Here is a 20850-nt window from a genome sequence, read left to right as displayed (position 1 = left end):
AGCATTCATTCAGTCCTCAGCACTCTTCTTTATTGCAGTTAGGTGTGGCCATGTGACTAAGTTCTCACCAATGGAATGTGAACACAAGTGGTGAGTGTCACTTCTGCATCAGAGTCTTTGAGAGAGTAGGTGTGCCTCTTCTCTGTGCCCGAAATCAGAACGTGGTAACTCAGTCTTGATTTTGCTCATTATAAGGACTTAGGGGATGGTGAAGTCATAAAAATGGAAGGAGCCTGGGTCCCTGAAGCAATGCATGGAGGAGAGCCTCCCACTGATTTGGAACACCCTTCCTGGACTGTTAGTGCAAGTGAGAAATAAATTTCCATTGTGTTTGAGCCACTGTGTTTTTGTTTATTTGTGATAGCAGTTTAGCCTCCCTTAATTAATATACCTCAAAACAGGCTTTAGGTCCTTCTCTTACTTCTATACAATCTATTCCTTACGAAGCCAGTGATCTTCTTAAGGCTGGATCTGATCATATCACACCTCTAGCTACAACCTTCCATGACCTTCTGTCATAATCACCATGGAGTGCATGGCCCTACACAGGACTGACCTCTGCTTTCCTTGCTATACTCATCTCCTACCTCTCTCCCCCCACCCACTCCTCTCCACTCACTGCTGGACTTCTGCTCTTCTTGGAATTTGCCAATCCAATTTCCATCTGTACCTTTATACATGCCATTTCCTCTGCCTGTAACTCTTCTCCCACATCTCTGCATGGTTCACTGCTTTATACAATTCAGTTCTCCATTAAAATATCCTCTTCTCAAAGAGATATTTTCTGAATAACTTATCTGAAACAGAACCACCCTCCCCACTCTAGTCTCTATCCTGTTACCCCACTTTATTACTCATTATACTATTTATCACTTACTGACATCACAGTATGTGTGTTTGCTTGTTTATTATGTGTCTTTCCTGCTAGAATGCAAGTTCAATGACAGCAGAGACCGTCTATGTCTGTTCAGCATGTTCCCCACCCCCAGCACCTAGAACAGCACTTGGAATGTAGTAAATGTCCCATACGTGAGGCTAAACGAATGACCAATCATCCTAGGTCCCAGAGAAGTCTTCATCCTCTCAACATGTCTGCCTTTACCATATACTTCCAACTATTATACTTATCTTTTATACCTCCATATCTTGAGGGCAAGGGCCGTCTTTTGTATCTCTAAATACCAAATCTAGGCATGCAGGGGTCTGTGTATAGGAAGTGCTCAAGAAGTGTCTCCTTATTAATTGTGGATTAAAATAAACTCTGCCAGAAGACGTAAATAGACATTTCTCCAAAGAAGACACACAGATGGCCAATAAGCACGTGAAAAGATGCTCATCATTGCTAATTATTAGGAAAATGCAAATCAAAACTACCATGAGGTATCACCTCATATGTCAGAATGGCCATCATTAAAAAGTCTACGAATAACAAATGCTGGAGAGGGTGTAGAGAAAAGGGAACCCTCCTATTCTGTTGGTGGGAATGTAGATTGGTGCAGCCATTATGGAAAACAGTATGGAGGTTCCTCAAAAAACTAAAAATAGAGTTGCATATGATCCGGCAATCCCAATCCTGGGCATGTATCTGGACAAAACTATAATTCAAAAAGATACATGTACCCCTATGTTCATTGCGGCACTATTCACAATAGCCAAGACATGGAAACAACCTAAATGTCCAACAACAGATGAATGGATGAAGAAGATGTGGCACACATATACAATGGAATACTTCTCAGCCATAAAAATGAATGAAATAATGCCATGTGCAGCAACATGGATGGGCCTAGAGATTATCATACTAAGTGACGTCAGACAGAGAAAGACAAATACCAAATGATATCACTTATACGTGGAATCTAAAATATGACACAAATGAACTTATCTACAAAACAGAAAGAGACTCACAGATATAGACAACAGACATGGTTGTCAAGGGGGAGGGGGGTGAGGGAGGGATGGATTGGGAGTTTGGGATTAGCAGGTGCAAACTATTATATATAGGATGGATAAACAGCAAGGTCCTACTGTATAGCACAGGGAACTATATTCAATATCCTGTGATAAACCGTAATAGAAAAGAATATGAAAAAGAACGGATATATATGTATAACTGAATCACTTTGCTGTACAGTAGAAATTAATACATTATAAAGCAACTATACTTCAATAAAATAAATTTTAAAGAACTCTGCCAAGGTGCATGACTGATTTGAATTGATGGCTCTATTCTTTTTTTTAAAGAAAAGACACTGTTAAGATTGTCTTTGATTACATTGTATACTTTCAACATGTGCAATGCATGATTCATTTTTTCAATCACAGGCTTAGTGAAATACAGCTGCTCCATTGATTATTAAGAAGAAACACTATTGGTGAAGAACTTAGATTTCTGCCTCTCTGAGGTTTGCCAAATGTTAAGCTCACTGTTTCACACTTGATCTTGACCTTGCACCAACTCAATTACACTGTACCCAAGGGAGTTGTGTGTATGTGTATGTGTTTTCTGAGGAACTCCAGGGAGAGTCATAGGAAGGGGTGTGTCTTCCAGGCAAGCACAGTGCAGTTTTACACATCAGCAATGCAAGGGAGAATTCAGTCAATGATGCTCAATGACTCTGAATAGGTATGACAGACAATGCAGGTGGACAATTATTCAGAATTCTGAACAGCTATGGTTTCAAAACCCTTCCAAAATGACAGAAGGAATTTTTTTTTCTCTTTTCAAGGATTATACTGGAAGAAATAAGTCTTACAGACTAGTGGTGGGAGGAGACCACTTCTCGTGTTAGAAGTACTAGAATAACAACTGGGAAGGCAACTTTATCAAGCTTTAGTCACAAAACAAACAAACAGGTAAGCAGAACCATGCATTAGGCATGTTAAAAATATCAAATATAGGGCTTCCCTGGTGGCGCAGTGGTTGAGAGTCCACCTGCTGATGCAGGGGACACGGGTTTGTGCCCTGGTCTGGGAAGATCCCACATGCCGCGGAGTGGCTGGGCCCGTGAGCCATGGCCGCTGAGCCTGCGCGTCCGGAGCCTGTGCTCTGCAATGCGAGAGGCCACAACAGTGAGAGGCCCGCGTACCGCAAAAAAAAAAAAAAAAAAAAAAAATCAAATATAATAAACATAACGCATAACATTAAATTGTCTTTTAAAATCTAGTGGTATGTCTAACAAGTTCTATGTTCACAAAACCCATGTAGAAATAAAGACTTTTTAAGCATGAAGGGGGAAGACATTATGTCAATTTTTAAAATCACAAATTTAAATAATTTTACAGAAATTACTTAAAAATCAATATTAAACCATCTCTGGAAATGCACTCCATACCTTTATCAGGATAAATAAACACACAGTTCTAGCTGGCATGTACAAACCAAGAATGTGCGTTGATGTGGTTCACAAAGGATCGTGTTTCAGGTTCATGTGGGATCTTATCATGTTGATTCTGTAATCTTTTAACCACTTTCCAAATGCTGCACATTTATTTCTAGGTTGTCATTAGCAACAACAATGCAGCTATGAGACTCTTGTACATATTTACGGTTTGTTGTTTGGTTTAGGGTTGTTTCCTTGAGATACAATCCCCCCAAACAGATTTACTAAGTCAGAGCAATTAGACAGTTTTATATTTCTTGTTACATCTTGAAAGCTCACTCTCCAGAAAGAATGAACCAGAGGGACTTCCAGCTACCACAATGTAAAGAGGTCAGTGAATCCTCTCCGTAAGAGACAGGTATACAGCTAGACAAAATCATCAAAAACAATCACTTGGGGCTCTAGAAATTTACCAAACCGAGACAACAAACCAAGAAGTGTTTATTTTTTCAAAAACTGCTGGAGCTGAGGGTAAGGACGGTGAGAGTCTACAGCCTTCTTCCTGAGCTGCTCCCACCCCCACCCCAGTTCTTACCAGCATGGAGCTGGCCTGTGTCCGTGTGGCCCAGAAGGCTTCCACCCGCTGCCAGCAGATCTGTGCGTGGGTTGGGAAGCACAATCGAAGCTGCAGCTCTCCAGGTTCCCCGGCTTTGACTTTTGTCAGTCTCTCTTAGGCTCCCCAAGCAGGGGGATGTGGGGAGCTGTAGTCCTTCTACAGCTCTCTGATTTCTAGGATCTTCCCATTAAATTTCTGGCTGTTCCACTGCTCACCCTAGCTGGGTCCCTCAGGCTAGCAAAGCTGAGGATTTCACCATTCCATTTTCTACTTTGCTCACCACATTGAACTGATAAAGGCACAACCCACAAGTCTGCTCCCTCTGGCAGCAAAACTGCTGATTTCTGAAGAAATCATGGCCAAAACCATCCCAAATTTGATGAAAAACTTTCATCAATGGATCCAAAAGGAATGAATCCATTGACATTGCTTCCAGCAATGTGTACATATACCCGATCACCACCGACCTACTATTTTTTATCTAAATTTCTGACAGCTTAACAGATATGAAATATCTCAATGGTGGTTTAAATTGGACTCATTTAATCAGTACAATGGCCTAGTTCATAATAGACACTGGCCCCAAGCAGCATACACTTTGTGTAGTGGTTAAGAACACACGCTCTAAAGTGAGATGGACCTGGGTTCAAATTCTAGCTGTCTCCTATCCTGAGCAAGTGTTTAACTTCCCTAAGCCTCACCTTTGTCATCTGGAAAAAGGTAATAACAATGCCTAGATCTGAGCTGAGCTGAGCTAATCCGCGTGTTAAGTGATTATCTCTGTGCCAGGCACCTGGGACAGACTCAATAAAAGCTGCCTATTTTTAGCTACAAACAGCATTCAACACTTAACCATAAAAGTTAGTTTGTTGAATGCACAGTGAGTGAGTCTGGTTTTTCATATGTAAACTGCGTGTTCATCTCTCCTGACCTCTCTTTAGTAGGATCTGGATTTTGACCTTCCTGTCTTTAAAAATAATATGGTTTGGGGCTTCCCTGGTGGCGCAGTGGTTGAGAGTCCGCCTGCTGATGCAGAGGACACGGGTTCGTGCCCCGGTCCGAGAAGATCCCACATGCCGCGGAGCGGCTGGGCCTATGAGCCATGGCCGCTAAGCCTGCACGTCTGGAGCCTGTGCTCCGCAGTGGGAGAGGCCACAACAGTAAGAGGCCCGTGTACTGCAAAAAAAAAAAAAAAATGCTTTGGAAGGTATGCTTTTATCAGTTGTGTTTGTCAGAATAATTGTTTCCTTCTGTGACACTGTGCTGGGCAAATGTTTTTTATTTCTGTTTAATCAGATCCTTTTTGTCTTTGATGATGTCTTCAGTAGTCAGAAATCTCTCTCTTGCACAGCTGTTATAAATAAGGAATTTGTGGCTATATAAGGTATCAAATATGGCCCCAAGTTAATTTTTTGATCCATCTGCTCTCAACAGTATTTATTCAATAGTGACTTGATTCTTATTATTTTACAGCATCTGGTTTGTCACACATTAGGTTCTTATAATAGTTTAACTCTTTCTATTCTACTTTACCTGTCAATGTTTAAAATTTTTAGCCAATATTTGTACAACTGTTCATCAATTTGATTAGACTTTACTGAGTGTTTGTCGATGCCATGTACTGTGTGGGAATATTGTTGATGAATACAAGGTAGAAAGACATGGTTTGTGACTAAAGGAAGCTCACAGACTGGAGGCAAAGCGATAAAACTAATATTTCTTCTCCTTAAGATAGGCAGACGACAAGCAGGCCTGAAGCAAATGTGTAAACAAATGTATAAAACAATGTGATAAGTGTTTATACCACTAGTGTGACTCAAATGTTATGCTTGCACAGGAGAGGAAATCAGGGAATCCTTCTCAGAGGGGGTCTGAAAAGTCAAATGGATTTTAAACCGTTAAGTCGGCGTTTTTCAGATGGAAGTGGGCAGTGATGCCATGTGCAAAGGCAGGAAGGAATAAAGAACATGATGTGTTTGGGGCACGTGTCTGGGTATAGCTGGACATTTGTACATGGCAGCTGTCATGAGAAAACTGGCCAGGAAGGTGGGGCAGGGCAGGATTGCCAAGAATCTTGCAAATCACACCGGTATGGAAGGTAATAGATTCCAAAGAAGGTTTTTAAGTAAGAGAGACATGATGAGAGTTTTATTTTAGAAAGATCATTCAGTGGACAATGAAAAGGAGAAACAGGATATGGGAGAATCTGGAGGCTGGAGATGAGCCGGGAGATTAACAAGAGTCTGGGCACCAGATGATGAGGGTCTGAACCAAGGTGAAGGCAGCCAGGATGGAGGAGACAGAGGGGTTTACAAGAGCTCGGGACATTTCTAAGACAGGGCAACTTCAATGATGAAACGTTGCAAACTGACCACATATCTCTCCTGATAACCCACTGAGAAAACAGAAAAGGCATTAAATAGGCATAAACCTACAAACACAAGGAGAATGAGAGAGGAAAGATAAAAACAAGTCTTGGAAGGTGGAGCAGTGACGGAGGAGTGGTAACAGACAGCAGAGCCGAGGAGGACCAACTCTAGGGCCCACAGAGAGGATGCCAGCAATGAGCAGCCCAGTGCACCCCAGCAGACCTCACAAAGTTCAGGACCAAGAAGTACCCGCCCTTGGGAAGCGATACGGTGCAGGGGACTTGTTGCAAGACTGTATATGAACCAGTTGGACATCAAGTGCCTTTCCTCTGGCCATGTAGCTAGGAAATAACTCCCTCTTTGCCTGACCCCCTCCCCAAGGTATGTGAGGGTTCCTCTGAAGAAATCAAACCAGAGAGGGCCTGAACTTGGGACACCAGGCATAGCAAAGAGTGGGGGGAATGGAGCTAGAAACTGGGGAATTCAATAAAGTCTCTATCCTAAAGAGTGGGAGGCCACCAACTTCCTTATGTCACCCGGCTCCCTGAACACAAACAGCCAACGGGGGGACCCCCAGGCAAGAGATTAAAGGACTTTTCTCTGGAGGAAACCTCTAGCTAACCACACTTGGGGATCCTCCCATGAAAAAGCCAGCTTCTTGATCATTCTACAGTGAGGTGCCCCAACCCGTAAGCTCTGCCCAGGATGCAGGTCTTCTAAACAGCTTTTCACTACTTACTTCTAAATAGGAACAGAAATCAAAAGATCAACAGACATTTTAGTGAAGCCAATATAAAAGAGAGAGTGAGACCAAGCCAAAGAGAAAAGAATCTAAAGAACACAGGGCAGAAGAAGACTCTAAAGGGAGAATAAGTAACATTACCAGAAAAATAAGATAAGCGTTATACCTATAAAACAAGAATGAGATGATGTTCGACATTTTTTAAAAAAAGATGAAGGCAAATCAGGTTACAACCAAGAGCTCTTGGAAATTAAGAACAGGAGAGCTGTGGCATAGACTCATTGCTGTTACCCAATCTCCCCTTCCTCCTTAGGGAAAGAAAGAACCCCACAGGATGTCATGTGAAGCAGCAATAAAGCCAGCTAAAAAGACATTTCCCAGCCTCTGAGAATACCTAGAAAGGCTAGCGAATCAAGTTCAGAGCTATGTAGCCAGGGACAACACTCAAAACCATATGTCTGGGCAGTCTAGTGGGAACACCACAGGGGCATGCACCAAGGTCTAGACACTTCTGACCCTGAAAAGCCCTGATGGTGGAGCCAGGAATGTAGTCACCCTGCAGCCGCTATCATGCTTCCAGAGAGTTCCTCAAAGTCCCCATTTCTTCAGGTTCCCAGTTCCCAGTATATGGAGGCTTCATCTAATTAGCCGAGCCTTGGTCCCGTGCCTGAACTCTGCAGGAGGGGCGGAAAAACTGAATATCTGACATTTTCAGTTTTAAGAGTGAAAGGCTTGCTGTGCCTCCCACCAAGACTCATAACACTGGAAATTCTTCAAACACAGGGAGGTCATTCAAGGCTGAGTAGGGGAAAAAAAAAAAGACAGAAGTCTACCATGATATCACGCCCAACAGATCTTGTCCCCTGGATCTGACAGAGAAGTGTGATAGAGGAATTCCAAGACAACAGCTTTGTAGCAGACCGAAAGCACTGACAGGCTAGAGTGGATCAGAATAAGGGCCATAGTACAGAGGGGGGAAAAAAACAAATGGATATGATAAATTTCTGAAGAATTCGAGCATTTGGAAAATAACGTTGAGAGGCGTTTGCCATATCCGCCAGAACATCTAGAAAAAAATGATGACACAAAACCAAGCAAATAAAAAACCAAGGCTGGGCTTCCCTGGTGGCGCGGTGGTTGAGAGTCCGCCTGCCGATGCAGGGGACACGGGTATGTGCCCCGGTCCAGGAAGATCCCACATGCCGCGGAGCGGCTAGGCTCGTGAGCCATGGCCGCTGAGCCTACGCGTCCGGAGCCTGTGCTCCGCAACGGGAGGGGCCACGGCAATGAGAGGCCCTCGTACGGCAAAAAAAAAAAAAAAAAAAAAAAAAAAAAACCAAGGCTATTATTAACCCCAGGAAACAGAAAAAGTTGGACAGAAAAGGAAATGTAATCATAGCATAATATATGGCTCAGAGTTAAGCAATATGTACCTAATCATGATAATAATATGAATACTAGCTATTAGATTAATTTAAAAACTGTGATGTAATTATACTGGGGACATTGGATGAGAAATCAAGAGTGGCATAAATGAGCTAGTCTTCATTTATCATAATAGGAAATCAAGAGATGAAACTGACATATCAAGAAGTAGCAATACAAATATATTATCTACGAACATGAAGGTTAACAGAAGACGCAACTTTTTGGTTGAAAGTGGGATTTTCTGGGAGCGGGACTAGGGGAGGCAGAAGAGTCAGAGGGATGGTATGGAAGAGTGGGAACTACTATCTCTGATTATGTGACTTTTCACTCCACTTGGCTTATTAAACTGTACTCATTACTTTGACAAAAATAACATAGTTTTTAAATTTTTAATAATGCTCCTACCATTAAAAAGCACCCACCAATTTGGAGGTAAAGAAGGAAAAGCAGGTGTACGGAAGAACGTAAAGCATTTATTTTTGGACATCTTCTATGTCACCTGTCTCCTCCTCTCTGCCCACACTTGTCTGTACAGATCTCAGGAAGCAGGTTAATGGGCTTCAAATATAGGGAGACCTGGGTGTGGTGTCCAGCTGTGCAAGGTATCAGCTCTGAGCATAGTATCGGTTTCATCTCTGTGACCTCACTGGGACTCAGGGTCTTCACTGGTAAAATAGAAAATGCTAATATCTATTATATTACATGCAATAATATATGTAAAGCACCTAGAATATGGAAGACTAAAAAATTCTGAGTTCTCTCTTTCTCTCGGAATTTCCACGCCCCGGAAGCCTCCCTTTGAGAGTCTCTCCCTGTGTCTCTGTGCCTACAGATCTGAGGGAGCAAAGAAAAGCTGTGCTCCTAAAGCATATCTTCTTTCTCTCCATTCCCTCCTGCCTGGTCTGGGAGATTCACCTTCCAGAGACAAAACACACTGAGTCCTTGCCAGGCAGTTTGTCAAAACACATCTCCTCTTCCCTTGAAAGGATAAACTGGTTTCATTCACGTTGGCTGATTTTTGAGTAAAATGAAATTAATATTTGATTATTAGCCATGGCTCCCAGCTCTAACATACAGGAGTAGATAGAAATTTCTGTTTAAAATTAACTATCTATACCAGAGTAGAATTACAAAGTCAATTGATATCTGACCATAACTTTTAAAAGTAAATACCAAACAAAATTCACAAGGATTTTAAACCCAGCTATAAAATGAACTAAGGACTTGAAAGAGGGTTGTGATAACTGAGTAGCCACCCAAATTAGGAGGCCCCATGTGATTCCAAAGCACCCACCTTCTCTGCTCGGCCTGGGCTGATTACTGGGCTCAGGGATGAGTTGTTCTCCACAGGCTCCCCCAGGCCGAGCCCCTTCACTTCTGGAACTCGGCATGTGCCCCTCCCAGGAGGCAGTAGGCCACCCGTCACAGCCTTCAGGAGGGAAGGAAGCAGGAGACCTGGGGTCTAAGAGGAAGCTCTCTTGGAGGGTTTGCTTGGTGGCCTTCTTGGTCTTCCCCTTCTGATTCTCTGGGATCCCGTGGCTCTCTCCTCCTCCGGGCTGGCTACTCGCAAGCTTCCTGGTTAGCTGGAGGAGCTGGTCCATGTCCTTGGTGAATTCTAGCAGAGTGCCCTCAGAGAGGTTCCAGGCAACGCCCTCAGAGCCACAGCTGGGAGCCTTCTCCAGGAGCAGGTGCTCAGAGCAGTGGAGAGCTCCCAGGCCCTCCCCGGGCACCGACTCAGGCACCTGTGGGAGGCTGCAGGCGCCCATGGACAGGGAGAAGTAAGAGTAGTCCACCGCGATGTATGTCAGCATGAAGTTGATGGTGACGATGGGGGCCAGGACGTTTACCTGACCCACAAGGACAAAGGCCATGGTCACCAAGCTGGTCAGGCAGATGGCAGCTACGGGTGTTTTACTTGGCCCTTTCTGCAGAAACAAAAATAACATGCAAGACCATGACATTTCAGAAGAAAATCACAGTATTTGATAGAAACAACTCATAATGACTCAGCCACTTCTCCCATGTGACTCTTGGTGTGTTCCTAACTGTTCATCTACAAACTTGGGATAATGACATCCGACCCATGGGATTACGGTGAGATCAGAGTTAACGCACGTAAAATGCTTGACGCGGCCCTGGCACACAGTGGGCGCCCAACACATCCAACAGGCAGTAACTGTGTTAGTAACCATTAATGTGGGACAATCCTATAGAACATGGATTTCACAAATATTTCTCCTTTTGTCTTTCACTGGGTTTAACACCATTCTTGGAAACCAAAGAAGTGCAAAATGGATTCTTCCCATGCTTTACTGGAGCAAATGACCTGAACGGGAGCGGCAGACCTTGGAAGACATAGCAGAATCATTGGTGGCTGAGGTGGGGGAATTCTGATACTAAACATGCACATGCATGTTCTCATACACACACGTTTATGCACATCTGTTATTAATGGAGGGAGAGTATGGTGACTTTTAGAAGGACAGGAGTGGAGAAAATGCAGTAACTCCATATAATCTGCCACTCCACAGAAGTTCTTCCTTACAGTCACTGACACAGTTCTTGGGCCAGAAGCAATAGTCGCTTCTCAGTCCTTATCTTCTTTGGCCTAAGGATTACATTTGACCCAGCTGCTCACTCCCTGGTCTCCTCGCTTCTCTTGGTTCGTCTCCTTGTCATCGACTGCTCCTTAGTCTCTGTCGCTGGCCTCTCCACATCTCTGAAATCTGCATTTAGAGCAATCCCCAGCTCCATCCTCAGTCTATGTTCCCTCCTCTTCTCTGTCTATGTTCCCTCTCTAGGATTTCAATCAGGCTCATGGCTTCAAATACTAGCTTAATGCTCTCAGCTCCCAAATTTGAATCTCCAGCCTGAAATGTTCCCCTGAAATCCAGACTTAAATATTCAACTATCTGCTCAACATTTCCGGTTGATGTCTAATAAGATCTCAAACCTAATATTTCCAAAACCAAACTGCTGATCCTCCAATGTCCTGCCTCTCAAATCTACTCCCCTGCAGCTTCTCCACCTCCGAAAATGGCCACTCCATCCTTCTAGCTGCTCAGTCAAGCAAAATTCTTGATGCCTCCCCTCACTCACTCATTCTCCTCCAGTAAATATTGTCAGTCTTACTCTCAGGATAGACACAGGATCTAACCACTGCTCCCATCTCCTTTATACCAGCACCCTGTGATGGAAGGGGCAGGCACGTCAGCCACTTTCAGATCTGACCCGTGAACCTCCCAGGTATGTTCCTCCAGCGCGTTCCCCTTACTGAGGGTTGGAACAGAGTGCAATATTCAGAGTCACAAGATGAAGATAGTGAAGTCATCGTGGCCTGAGTCTCTGAGGATCAGAGGCCCTGTTGACTTGAAACACCTTCCCTAGAACCTCAGAGTAAAATTTTTTTTTAGAAAAAGGAGTAAAAATACATTTTATTGTTTTTGAAAATTACATTTTGGGGTATATTTGCTACAGCTATTTAGCATACTCTAACAATAAAACTACCAAGGATAAAATAAATCCTCATGAACTAACAAAAACTTAAAAGGAGGGTCCTAGGTAAGCGGAAGGAGGTCTTAGGTAAACTGTAGGAAATGCAAGTGGTCCAGGAAAGGACTTTGACAAGTGTGGGTTAGAAAGTGATAAAATAGTCACACATGAACTTCTGTTACCAAAAGACACATTAAGAAAAGTCAAGTCACAGACCGGGAAAAGATATTTGTGACACGTGTAACTGACAAAGGGTAATGCAGAATATACAAAGAATCCCTACAAAATAATTAGAAGACAGACAACCCACTAAAAACAATGAGCAATTCCACGAATGGGTACAGGGTCTGCAAGAATGCCATACGTGAACAAGTCTACTACAAGAATGTTTGCCGCACTGTCTGTAACAGTCCCAAACTGGGACATAACATGACAGCAAGATGAGCAAATAAACTGCAGCCAATGAGGAAATGCTATATAGAGATGATAATAAACAAGACGCTATTACAAGCAAAAACACGGAGAAATCACATGCACATAATGATGTATGAAAGAAGCATGCCACATTCATATAAAGTTTAAAAAACAGGCAACACTGAACTAGGATGTAATCCAGAGGTGGCAAACCATGGCCCCTGGGCCAGATCTGGACACCATCTGTTTATGTATGCCCACGAGCTAAAGATGGTCTTACATTTTTAAAGAGTTAGGAAAAAAATCAAAGAAGAGTAATATTTTGTGACACCTGAAAATTACATGAAATTCTAATTTCAGTGTCCACAAATAAAGTTTTATTGGAAGACAGCCACACTTACCCCATTAGGGTACTGTCTGTGGCAACTTTCGAGCTACAACAGCAGAGTTGAGCAGTTGTGACAGAGTCCATAGGGCCTGCAAAGCCTGAAATATTTACTATTTGGCCCCTTTCAGAAAAAGTTTCCTGAGTAAAACCACAGAGAAAGCAAGGAAATTATCACAGGAATATGGATAGTAGCTTCCACAGTGAGAGGGACGGGGCTCCGACCAGAGAGGGTATGTGGAGGGGGGCATCAGGGGCTGGCAGTGTTCTTGGGTGGAGGTTACACGATGTTCACTTCATAGCCATTGTTTAAGCTGTTCATATTGGTTTTATGCCCTTTTCTGTATGCTGAATATACCTCAAAAAATTTTTAAAGTTTCCTCTCTCCCCCATTAAAAGAAAAAATGTACTAGTAAAATTTAATCATATGTAAAGAAGCTTCGACAAAAAATATTCCTCCAAAAGGCATGTGACAACTAGAGAAAATATTTGTAATACATGTAACAAAGAAACAGCATCTGTCAATTCAGAAGAAAAAGATGAACAATCACAGAAAAAAAAAAAATGCAAACGACTCTTAGGGGAAACGGTGTTCAACACCTTTCCTAATAAGGGTAATGCAGATCACAAGTATCTTAAGATGCCATGTCTCACCGCACAACTGGCAAAAATTCATACCTGACACTGAGCTGTAGACAGGCTCATCTGACACTGTGGTGCTCAGGCACGAGTGCAAATGGCGAGCCACACGCCCTGTGTCCAGATACGCACAATTATAAACCAAGCTCATAACCATTAAATCAAGTATGTTCTGTCTTCCTTCCTCGGCAAATATAACTTCAGGACGATGGGGAAGGCCAGGTTCAAGTTTAGAGTTCTTGCACTCCCCGGAGCTCCTCACTGCAGGATCCAGCTCACTGCCCACCGGCAACTCTTGTCTTCCTAGACCACACTGCAGGGCGGGCTCACACCCACATGTGGATTCTCAGCCCACACCCTAGCCCTAAAATGGACAGGTTCAGGGAAGACGCCCTGGCAGACCCTGCATTTAGGCTGGGGGACATCTGGGAAGGAAATTCCAGGGTGTAGGATACCTGGACCATGGTCTAGAAGGTGGATATGGGATCTAGAAGGGCAGGTCCCCTTGACCTCATGAGTTTCTTAGAGACCAGAACAGAGTCCTATAAAGCAGGGTCTTTTGGCCTGAATCTAACAGTCATGATGGCTATTGGGAAACAGGAACTCTCACACATCGCTGGTAGAAGTACAAAATGATACAAATTCCATGGAAGGTGTTTTGGCAAAATATCTATTAATGCTAAAAATGCACTTACCTTTTGATCAGCAAGCCCACTTATGAAAATTTATCCTATATTTGCACATGTACAAAATTATACACATACACACACACACAAGAGTATCCTTTGTAGCACTGTTTACTGGAAGCCATACTATCTATAGGAAACTGGTTAATAAACTACAGAATATACACATGATGGAAAAAGAACGAGAAAGTTCTCTCTATATTTATGTGAAAAGATCGATTTCCAAGCTATATTATATGAAGAAAAGCAAGGTACAGAACAATGTATATAGAACACAATCTTTTTTTTTAAAACATGTTTATTGGAGTATAATTGCTTTACAGTGGTGTGTTAGTTTCTGCTGTATAACAAAGTGAATCAGCTATACATATACATATATCCTCATATCTCCTCCCTCTTGCATCTCCCTTCCACCCTCCCTATCCCACCCCTCTAGGTAGTCACAGAGCATGGAGCTGATCTCCCTGTGCTATGTGGTGCTTCCCCCTAGCTACATTTTACATTTGGTAGTGTATATATGTCCATGCCACTCTCTCACTTTGTCCCAGCTTACCCTTCCCCCTCCCCGTGTCCTCAAGTCCATTCTCTACGTCTGCGTCTTTATTCATGTCCTGCCCCTAGGTTCTTCAGACCATTTTTTTTTAGATGCCATATATATGTGTTAGCATACAGTATTTGTTTTTCTCTTTCTGACTTCCTTCACTCTATATGACAAGACTCTAGGTCCATCCACCTCACTACAAATAACTCAATTTTGTTTCTTTTTATGGCTGAGTAATATTCCGTTGTATATATGTGCCACATCATCTTTATCCATTCATCTGTCGATGGACACTTAGGTTGCTTCCATGTCCTGGCTATTGTAAATAGAGCTGCAATTAACAGTTTGGTACATGACTCTTTTTGAATTATGGTTTTCTCAGGGAATATGCCCAGTAGTGGGATTGCTGGGTCGTATATAGTTCTATTTTTTGTTTTTTAAGGAACCTCCATACTGTTCTCCATAGTGGCTATATCAATTTACATTCCCACCAACAGTGCAAGAGGGCAGAACCAGTCTTTGTAAAATTAGAAGAGAGAAGGATTCCTAAAAAACTAATAAAACCAGCTACTGGTAAGGCATGGGTGCAGATGAAGAAAGAGTAGGAGGACTCATGAAAGGAGCAAAAATTCTCAGGGTGCCTTTTATATCATTTTTAGTTTTGAACCCTGTACACATATTATCTAATAAAAAATAAATGAAATTAAAATAGAATAAAAGGCATATAGCACATGGAAGGTACTAAAGATGACAGTCATTTGTCCTACCCGCCCACGCTGACTGGTGGATAAGAAGTGGAGGAAGGTAAAGGGAGGAATTAAAGGTGACTTGTAACTATGTGGCCCCAAACAAGAGGGGGGATGGGCATGGGAAGGGGGTGGGGAGGACCCCTGTGGTGTTCCAACCACATAGAAATCAACTACAGCTTGCAAAACACATGTTTGGAAAGTGGGGTTCTGTTTCTTTCTCCTGTCACCCCTTCGGTTTTAGGAATGTCTCATTTGATGGTTCCATGACTCAACCAAGTTGTATTAGGGTTTGGGCCGTGATGACTAACAGAGAGCCCAGAGACCAGAGGTGTGAGGAATCATCCTAAAGCAACCCCAAAGGGAAGGTGAACCTCCGGGATACAGTTAGAACTGCAAGGGCCAGCTCCCCTCCTCACGAAGAGGTTCTTCCCTCTAGGCTAAATTTGGAGGATCCAGAATTTATTTATTTATTTTTATTATTTTTATTATTTTTTGCAGTACACGGGCCTCTCATTGCTGTGGCCTCTCCCGTTGCGGAGCACAGGCTCCGGACGCGCAGGCTCAGCAGCCATGGCTCACGGGCCCAGCCGCTCCGCGGCATGTGGGATCTTCCCGGACCAGGGCACAAACCCGCGTCCCCTGCATCAGCAGGCGGACTCTCAACCACTGCGCCACCAGGGAAGCCCCAGAATTTATTTTTATTAAAGGTTGTGGCACTCCCTCTCCCTGCCGTGCAGGGTCCACAGTGCTACGGTGACGGTTAGCTAACCCAGCGCTAAAGGGCCCTAGGTGGTTGTGACATTGACAGACACTTTGTCCATTGGCCCCAGACTAAAGCAGCCAGAGGACAGGGGTGCATTCTTGTTTCTCCCCACCAGAAGCGGACCAGCGGCTCTTATCAGAAAGACTTAAGCAATTTATTGGCCAACGATCAGGTTAGTGGCAAAACGTACATTTCTCAAAGAAAAGGTCACTCACCCCTTGCCCCAGACAGGCCAGCGCAGGAATCACTTTCTCCTGGGCAATGCACTGCAGGATCCGGGGTGCTCCGTAGAGGCCTCCCATACAGGAGGCCAGGGACGAGATGTATAAGCCCAAAAGGAACAGGAAGCCCACCAGGGACACCTATATGAGGAAGCAGTTTCATTATCCAGTGTCAGAACCTGCTTACGTACCTTTCTCTCCCCTGGCACCCACCCACCCACACCCCATCTGACCATACATCCTCTAGATTCAACATCCTGGATATATTTCCAATACCCCAGCCCCACCCCACTTCCTTGGCACTGCTACCATTTGAGTTTGACCCACCATCCCTTCTTGTACGGACTACACAGAGTGTAGTCACACTCAAACTGAGTGTGCGTCAGATTCATCCGGAGTGCTTGTTGAAACACGGATATCTGGACCTTACCTCAGAGTTTCTGATTCAGTAGGTCTGGGGTAGGGCCCCAAGTCTGGATTTCTAACAAGTGTCCAGGGGATGCTGATGCAGATGGTCTGGGGACTATCCTTTGAGAACCACCGCCACCAACAACGCTAAGTGGCTAAGCTCTGTCCCCAGGCCTCTGCCAGTGTGACCTAAATGCACATCTGATCATGGCTCTCCATCCCCCCGACACTCCTGGCTCTGCCTGGTCTGTGGCTCTTCCAGCCCCACACCCTGCACACTCAGAGTCTCTCAGCATGATTTCTCTGCCTGCTGGAAGCCTCTGTCCACACCCCTAATCTACTCATTGTCTGTCTCTTAAACTCCCAATTGTGCTTCAAGACTCGGCACAAATCTCCGCTCCTCCATGAGGCCACCCCCAGCCCGTCACCAGGTGTGCCTGGTGCGCCTCTGGGCTCCGCTGCACCTCAGCGTGAGGCTGGGGCACACCATCGCTTCCACTGGCTTCATTTCTGCAGGGCTCCCGTCTGGTTCATCCTGGTCCACTTGGTGCCAACACAGAAATATAAATGCTGAGCAAAAGAATGAGATCCAGGACCCACGTGGCCCAGAAAGCACCAACAACAGATAGAATAAGAGAGGGCAGAGCCGTTCTGCTTGGTGTCACCTTGCACAGATCAGTGCTGCTGGCCATGCAGCTGTGTCCCACACTGTCTGTCATGAATCTATCTCTCCCTCCTGAGCTGGACCTCATCTGTACCCACAGGGAAGTCTCTCTCCTTTCTTGAGTATTTGAGGTACCTTCTCCTTTCTACTTTACTTTAGGCAAATGCCCCGAACTGTGTACTCTAAGTGCTTAATCGTCCAACTATTACAGTTGGGTTAGATTTCGGTTTCAGTTTTGTTACTTACACCCTTCTCCATGAAGACTCTCCTCACCCCAGTTTTTACTTCCTTGCTTTAGCAAATGCACTGGGTCAGTGGCATCAAGCTATATGGAACACTGGCTAGACCTCTTTCCTGGCCCATAAATTATCACCAGAAACCTGCATCAGCCAGGATTCTTGACCGGAAATATTTTTTTTAACAAAAAATTTGAAAACTTTATTTTAATTAATTATTTATTTTTTTTTTGGCTGAGTCGGGCCTTAGTTGCGGCACACGGGATCTGTCGTTGCAGCACGCAGGCTTCTCTCTAGTTGTGGCATGCAGGTTTTCTCTCTCTAGTTGTGGCACGTGGGCTCCAGGGTGCGTGGGCTCTGTAGTTTGCGGAGCGTGAGCTCAGTAGTTGTGGCGCGTGGGCTTAGTTGCCCCGCGGCATGTGGGATCTTAGTTCCCCGACCAGGGATCGAACCCACGTCCCCTGCGTTGGAAGGCGGATTCTTTACCCCTAGACCATCAGAGAAGTCCATGGAAATATTTTTTTAAGAATATATTTGTAGGCTACTAGAAGGGTCACAGGATTGGTCGTCAGGAGACTGAAAGATCAGGCTCGGGTAAAGGCGAGACCCAAGGCTGGAGGCATATTCAGACCCCTGAACAGGAGCAGTCTGACCAAGCTGCGACCAGCACCTGCTGCCCTAAAGATGAATCCTCACCATACCTTTCTCTTTGCCTCATTCATTACATTTGGAACATCTGATGGGCCCAGCCTCAGTCACATGCCCTACCAGGGCCACAAAGGGACAGGCAAGTGAGAGTCTGGTCATTTGGACTCCTATAATATTAAATGGGGCTCACTCCCTTCAAGCCCTCACACAGGGGGGATAACCCCCAAATGGTCAGGGAGGACAGAAGTTTGATGGACAAGACTAAGGTCCACTATAGAGCCTACATTTTCCTTAATTCAGTGTGGATGACTTCTCCCTAAGTGCATGGCCTCATCTTGATCCCCAATGAATTTTCTTCAATGTCATGGGTATCTTACAACTATCCCACTCACACCCTCCTTACCACTTCACTACTAGAAGAAATTAACGTCATCTAACGTTTCCCTCACCTCATTTGTATGCTCCCATGGCACGTTATTTCCTGCCCTGTGGTGCAGTTAATTACGCTCACGGCCCATCTTGCCTGCGGGCCATAAACTTCTGAGTCTCATGCATCTGGGCCCCTCCCTGCCACACCTGAGTCTGGCGCACAGGGTTCAGCGAGTGCCTGCTGAAGTCATAAAGCTTCACGGCTTCACTGTGACTCGTGCCCTGGATGTCTTATAAAATTGTCAGATAAACTGGTCCCAGCATCAATCCCTGATCCATCCTGAGATACAATCATCCATCTGTAACCTTTGTTTCTGTCTGTTGACTTTTTTTCTTTTAATGGACTCTGTGATGAAATTTTATCAAAAGCTTTTTTTGGAAAATCTGACCCAGTAGTTCTCCACTCTGGCTATACACGAGTCACCCCAGAAGTTCTGCTTTAATTAGTATATGGGACACAGACGTGGTTGATTTCTCAAAAGGCCTCCAGTGATTCTAATGTGCAGTAAGGGTGAAAGCCACTGGGCATGGTACACTGTCTTCATTGCATCCTCCCCTCAGAGAATTCTCCAGCACAGGCAGGCATGGTATTTCCTTGCAGAAATTTTACTGCTTCTTAACCAAAAGCGTATATACATTTGAGTTAAAAAAAAAAAATTCTTGGGACTTCCCTGGTGGTACAGTGGTTAAGAATCCGCTTGACAATGCAGGGGACACAGGTTGGATCCCTGGCCCGGGAAGATCCCACATGCTGTGGAGCAACTAAGTCTGTGCACCACAACTACTAAGCCTGCGCTCTAGAGCCCGTGAGCCACAACTACTGAGCCCGTGTGCCACAACTACTGAAGCCCGCGCACCTAGAGACAGTGCTCCACAACAAGAGAAGCCACTGCAGTAAGAAGCCTGCACACTGCAACAAAGAGTATTCCCTGCTCACCACAACTAGAGAAAGCCCGCACGTAGCAACAAAGACCCAACACTGCCAAAAATAAATAAACAATTAAAAAAAAAATCTTTTTCAGGGACTATCCTGGTGGTCCACAGTGGTTAAGACTTGGTCTTGCAATGCAGGGGACAACAGTTCAACCCAGGGTCGGGGAACTAAGATCCCACATGCCGCAGGGCAACTTAAGCCTGCACGCCACAACCAGAGAGCCCACGTGCTGCAACTGCAGAGCCCACACACTCTGGAGCCTGCATGCCACAACCAGAGACTCTGCGTGCTGCAACTAATAAGCCCATGTGCTCTGGAGCCTGCGTGCCACAACTAAGACCCGACACAGACAAAATAATAATAATAATAAAAATAAATAAATATATAAAAATAATTCTTTTTCATTTATAGCCTGCCCATTTGCAGTGGACATGAGTGGGAAGAAGACTGCCCAGGCTGGCATCCTTCAGTGATGGAACTGACCAGAGGAAGTCTCTGGCAACATGAGATTGTGATATGGTGACCTCCGTCCTGGCCAGGCTCCCCACAAATGCTCCCCAGGATCCCTGCAGAGCCCTGGGGCTGAGGGCCAAAGGGACAACTGTCCAGGTGTCAATTGTGGACTTATGTCCAGTTTGTCAATTGTGTTTCGAAAGGCCTGCTCACTTGCCACTCTTTTATATAAAACTGTTATTCAGTCAACTTTCTGAAAAATAAATGAAATGTTGGTCCTCGTGGTTGGATATATTATAACAACTCCATTCTCTCTCTCTCTCCCACCTGAGTCCTGCCCCTTCCTTTCTCTCATCCATCCACCCATGTAGGGAGCATTTCCTGAGGGCCGTGTAGATAAGTGGCATAGGGCAAGGTTTTACAGGTGCAACAGTAAACTCCACAGCTTTGCTCCCAGAATGTAATCATTTTCTCTATTTATATGGGGCTGTAAACTTGCTATCTGTGCCAGTGGAGGTGGAAGTAAGAATCTATTTGAGCAGATGTGTGTCAACAGTTCTTTAGGAAAAAGTAAAATGTGCCCTTCTGTCTTCCACCGGCGTGAGTCACCACAAAAAGCTGTCTTTCTAAAACATTATCTGGGGTGTGAACTACCCTAATTTCTCTTTTCGTAACTACTGATGAAAATCATTAATTCGGCTCTCTGCTCT

General features: G+C 44.4%; 1 protein-coding gene across 2 annotated transcripts in view; it reads right to left on the bottom strand.

Annotated features, from left to right (window-relative positions):
- The window catches only part of SLC12A8 (solute carrier family 12 member 8), a 132811-nt gene that overhangs the window by 13719 nt on the left and 98242 nt on the right, over positions 1 to 20850 (bottom strand). For both annotated transcript variants that reach the window (XM_060150439.1, XM_060150438.1), the window contains 2 exons: positions 16363 to 16509; positions 9773 to 10403 (listed from right to left, as the gene is read on the bottom strand). In XM_060150439.1, the coding sequence (XP_060006422.1) occupies positions 9773 to 10403; positions 16363 to 16509 (778 nt within the window). The remainder of the gene's footprint in view (positions 1 to 9772; positions 10404 to 16362; positions 16510 to 20850) is intronic.

Source organism: Lagenorhynchus albirostris, chromosome 5, assembly GCF_949774975.1.
Source record: "Lagenorhynchus albirostris chromosome 5, mLagAlb1.1, whole genome shotgun sequence".
NCBI lineage: Eukaryota > Metazoa > Chordata > Mammalia > Artiodactyla > Delphinidae > Lagenorhynchus > Lagenorhynchus albirostris.
This window is presented reverse-complemented; position numbering and strand designations above follow the sequence as displayed.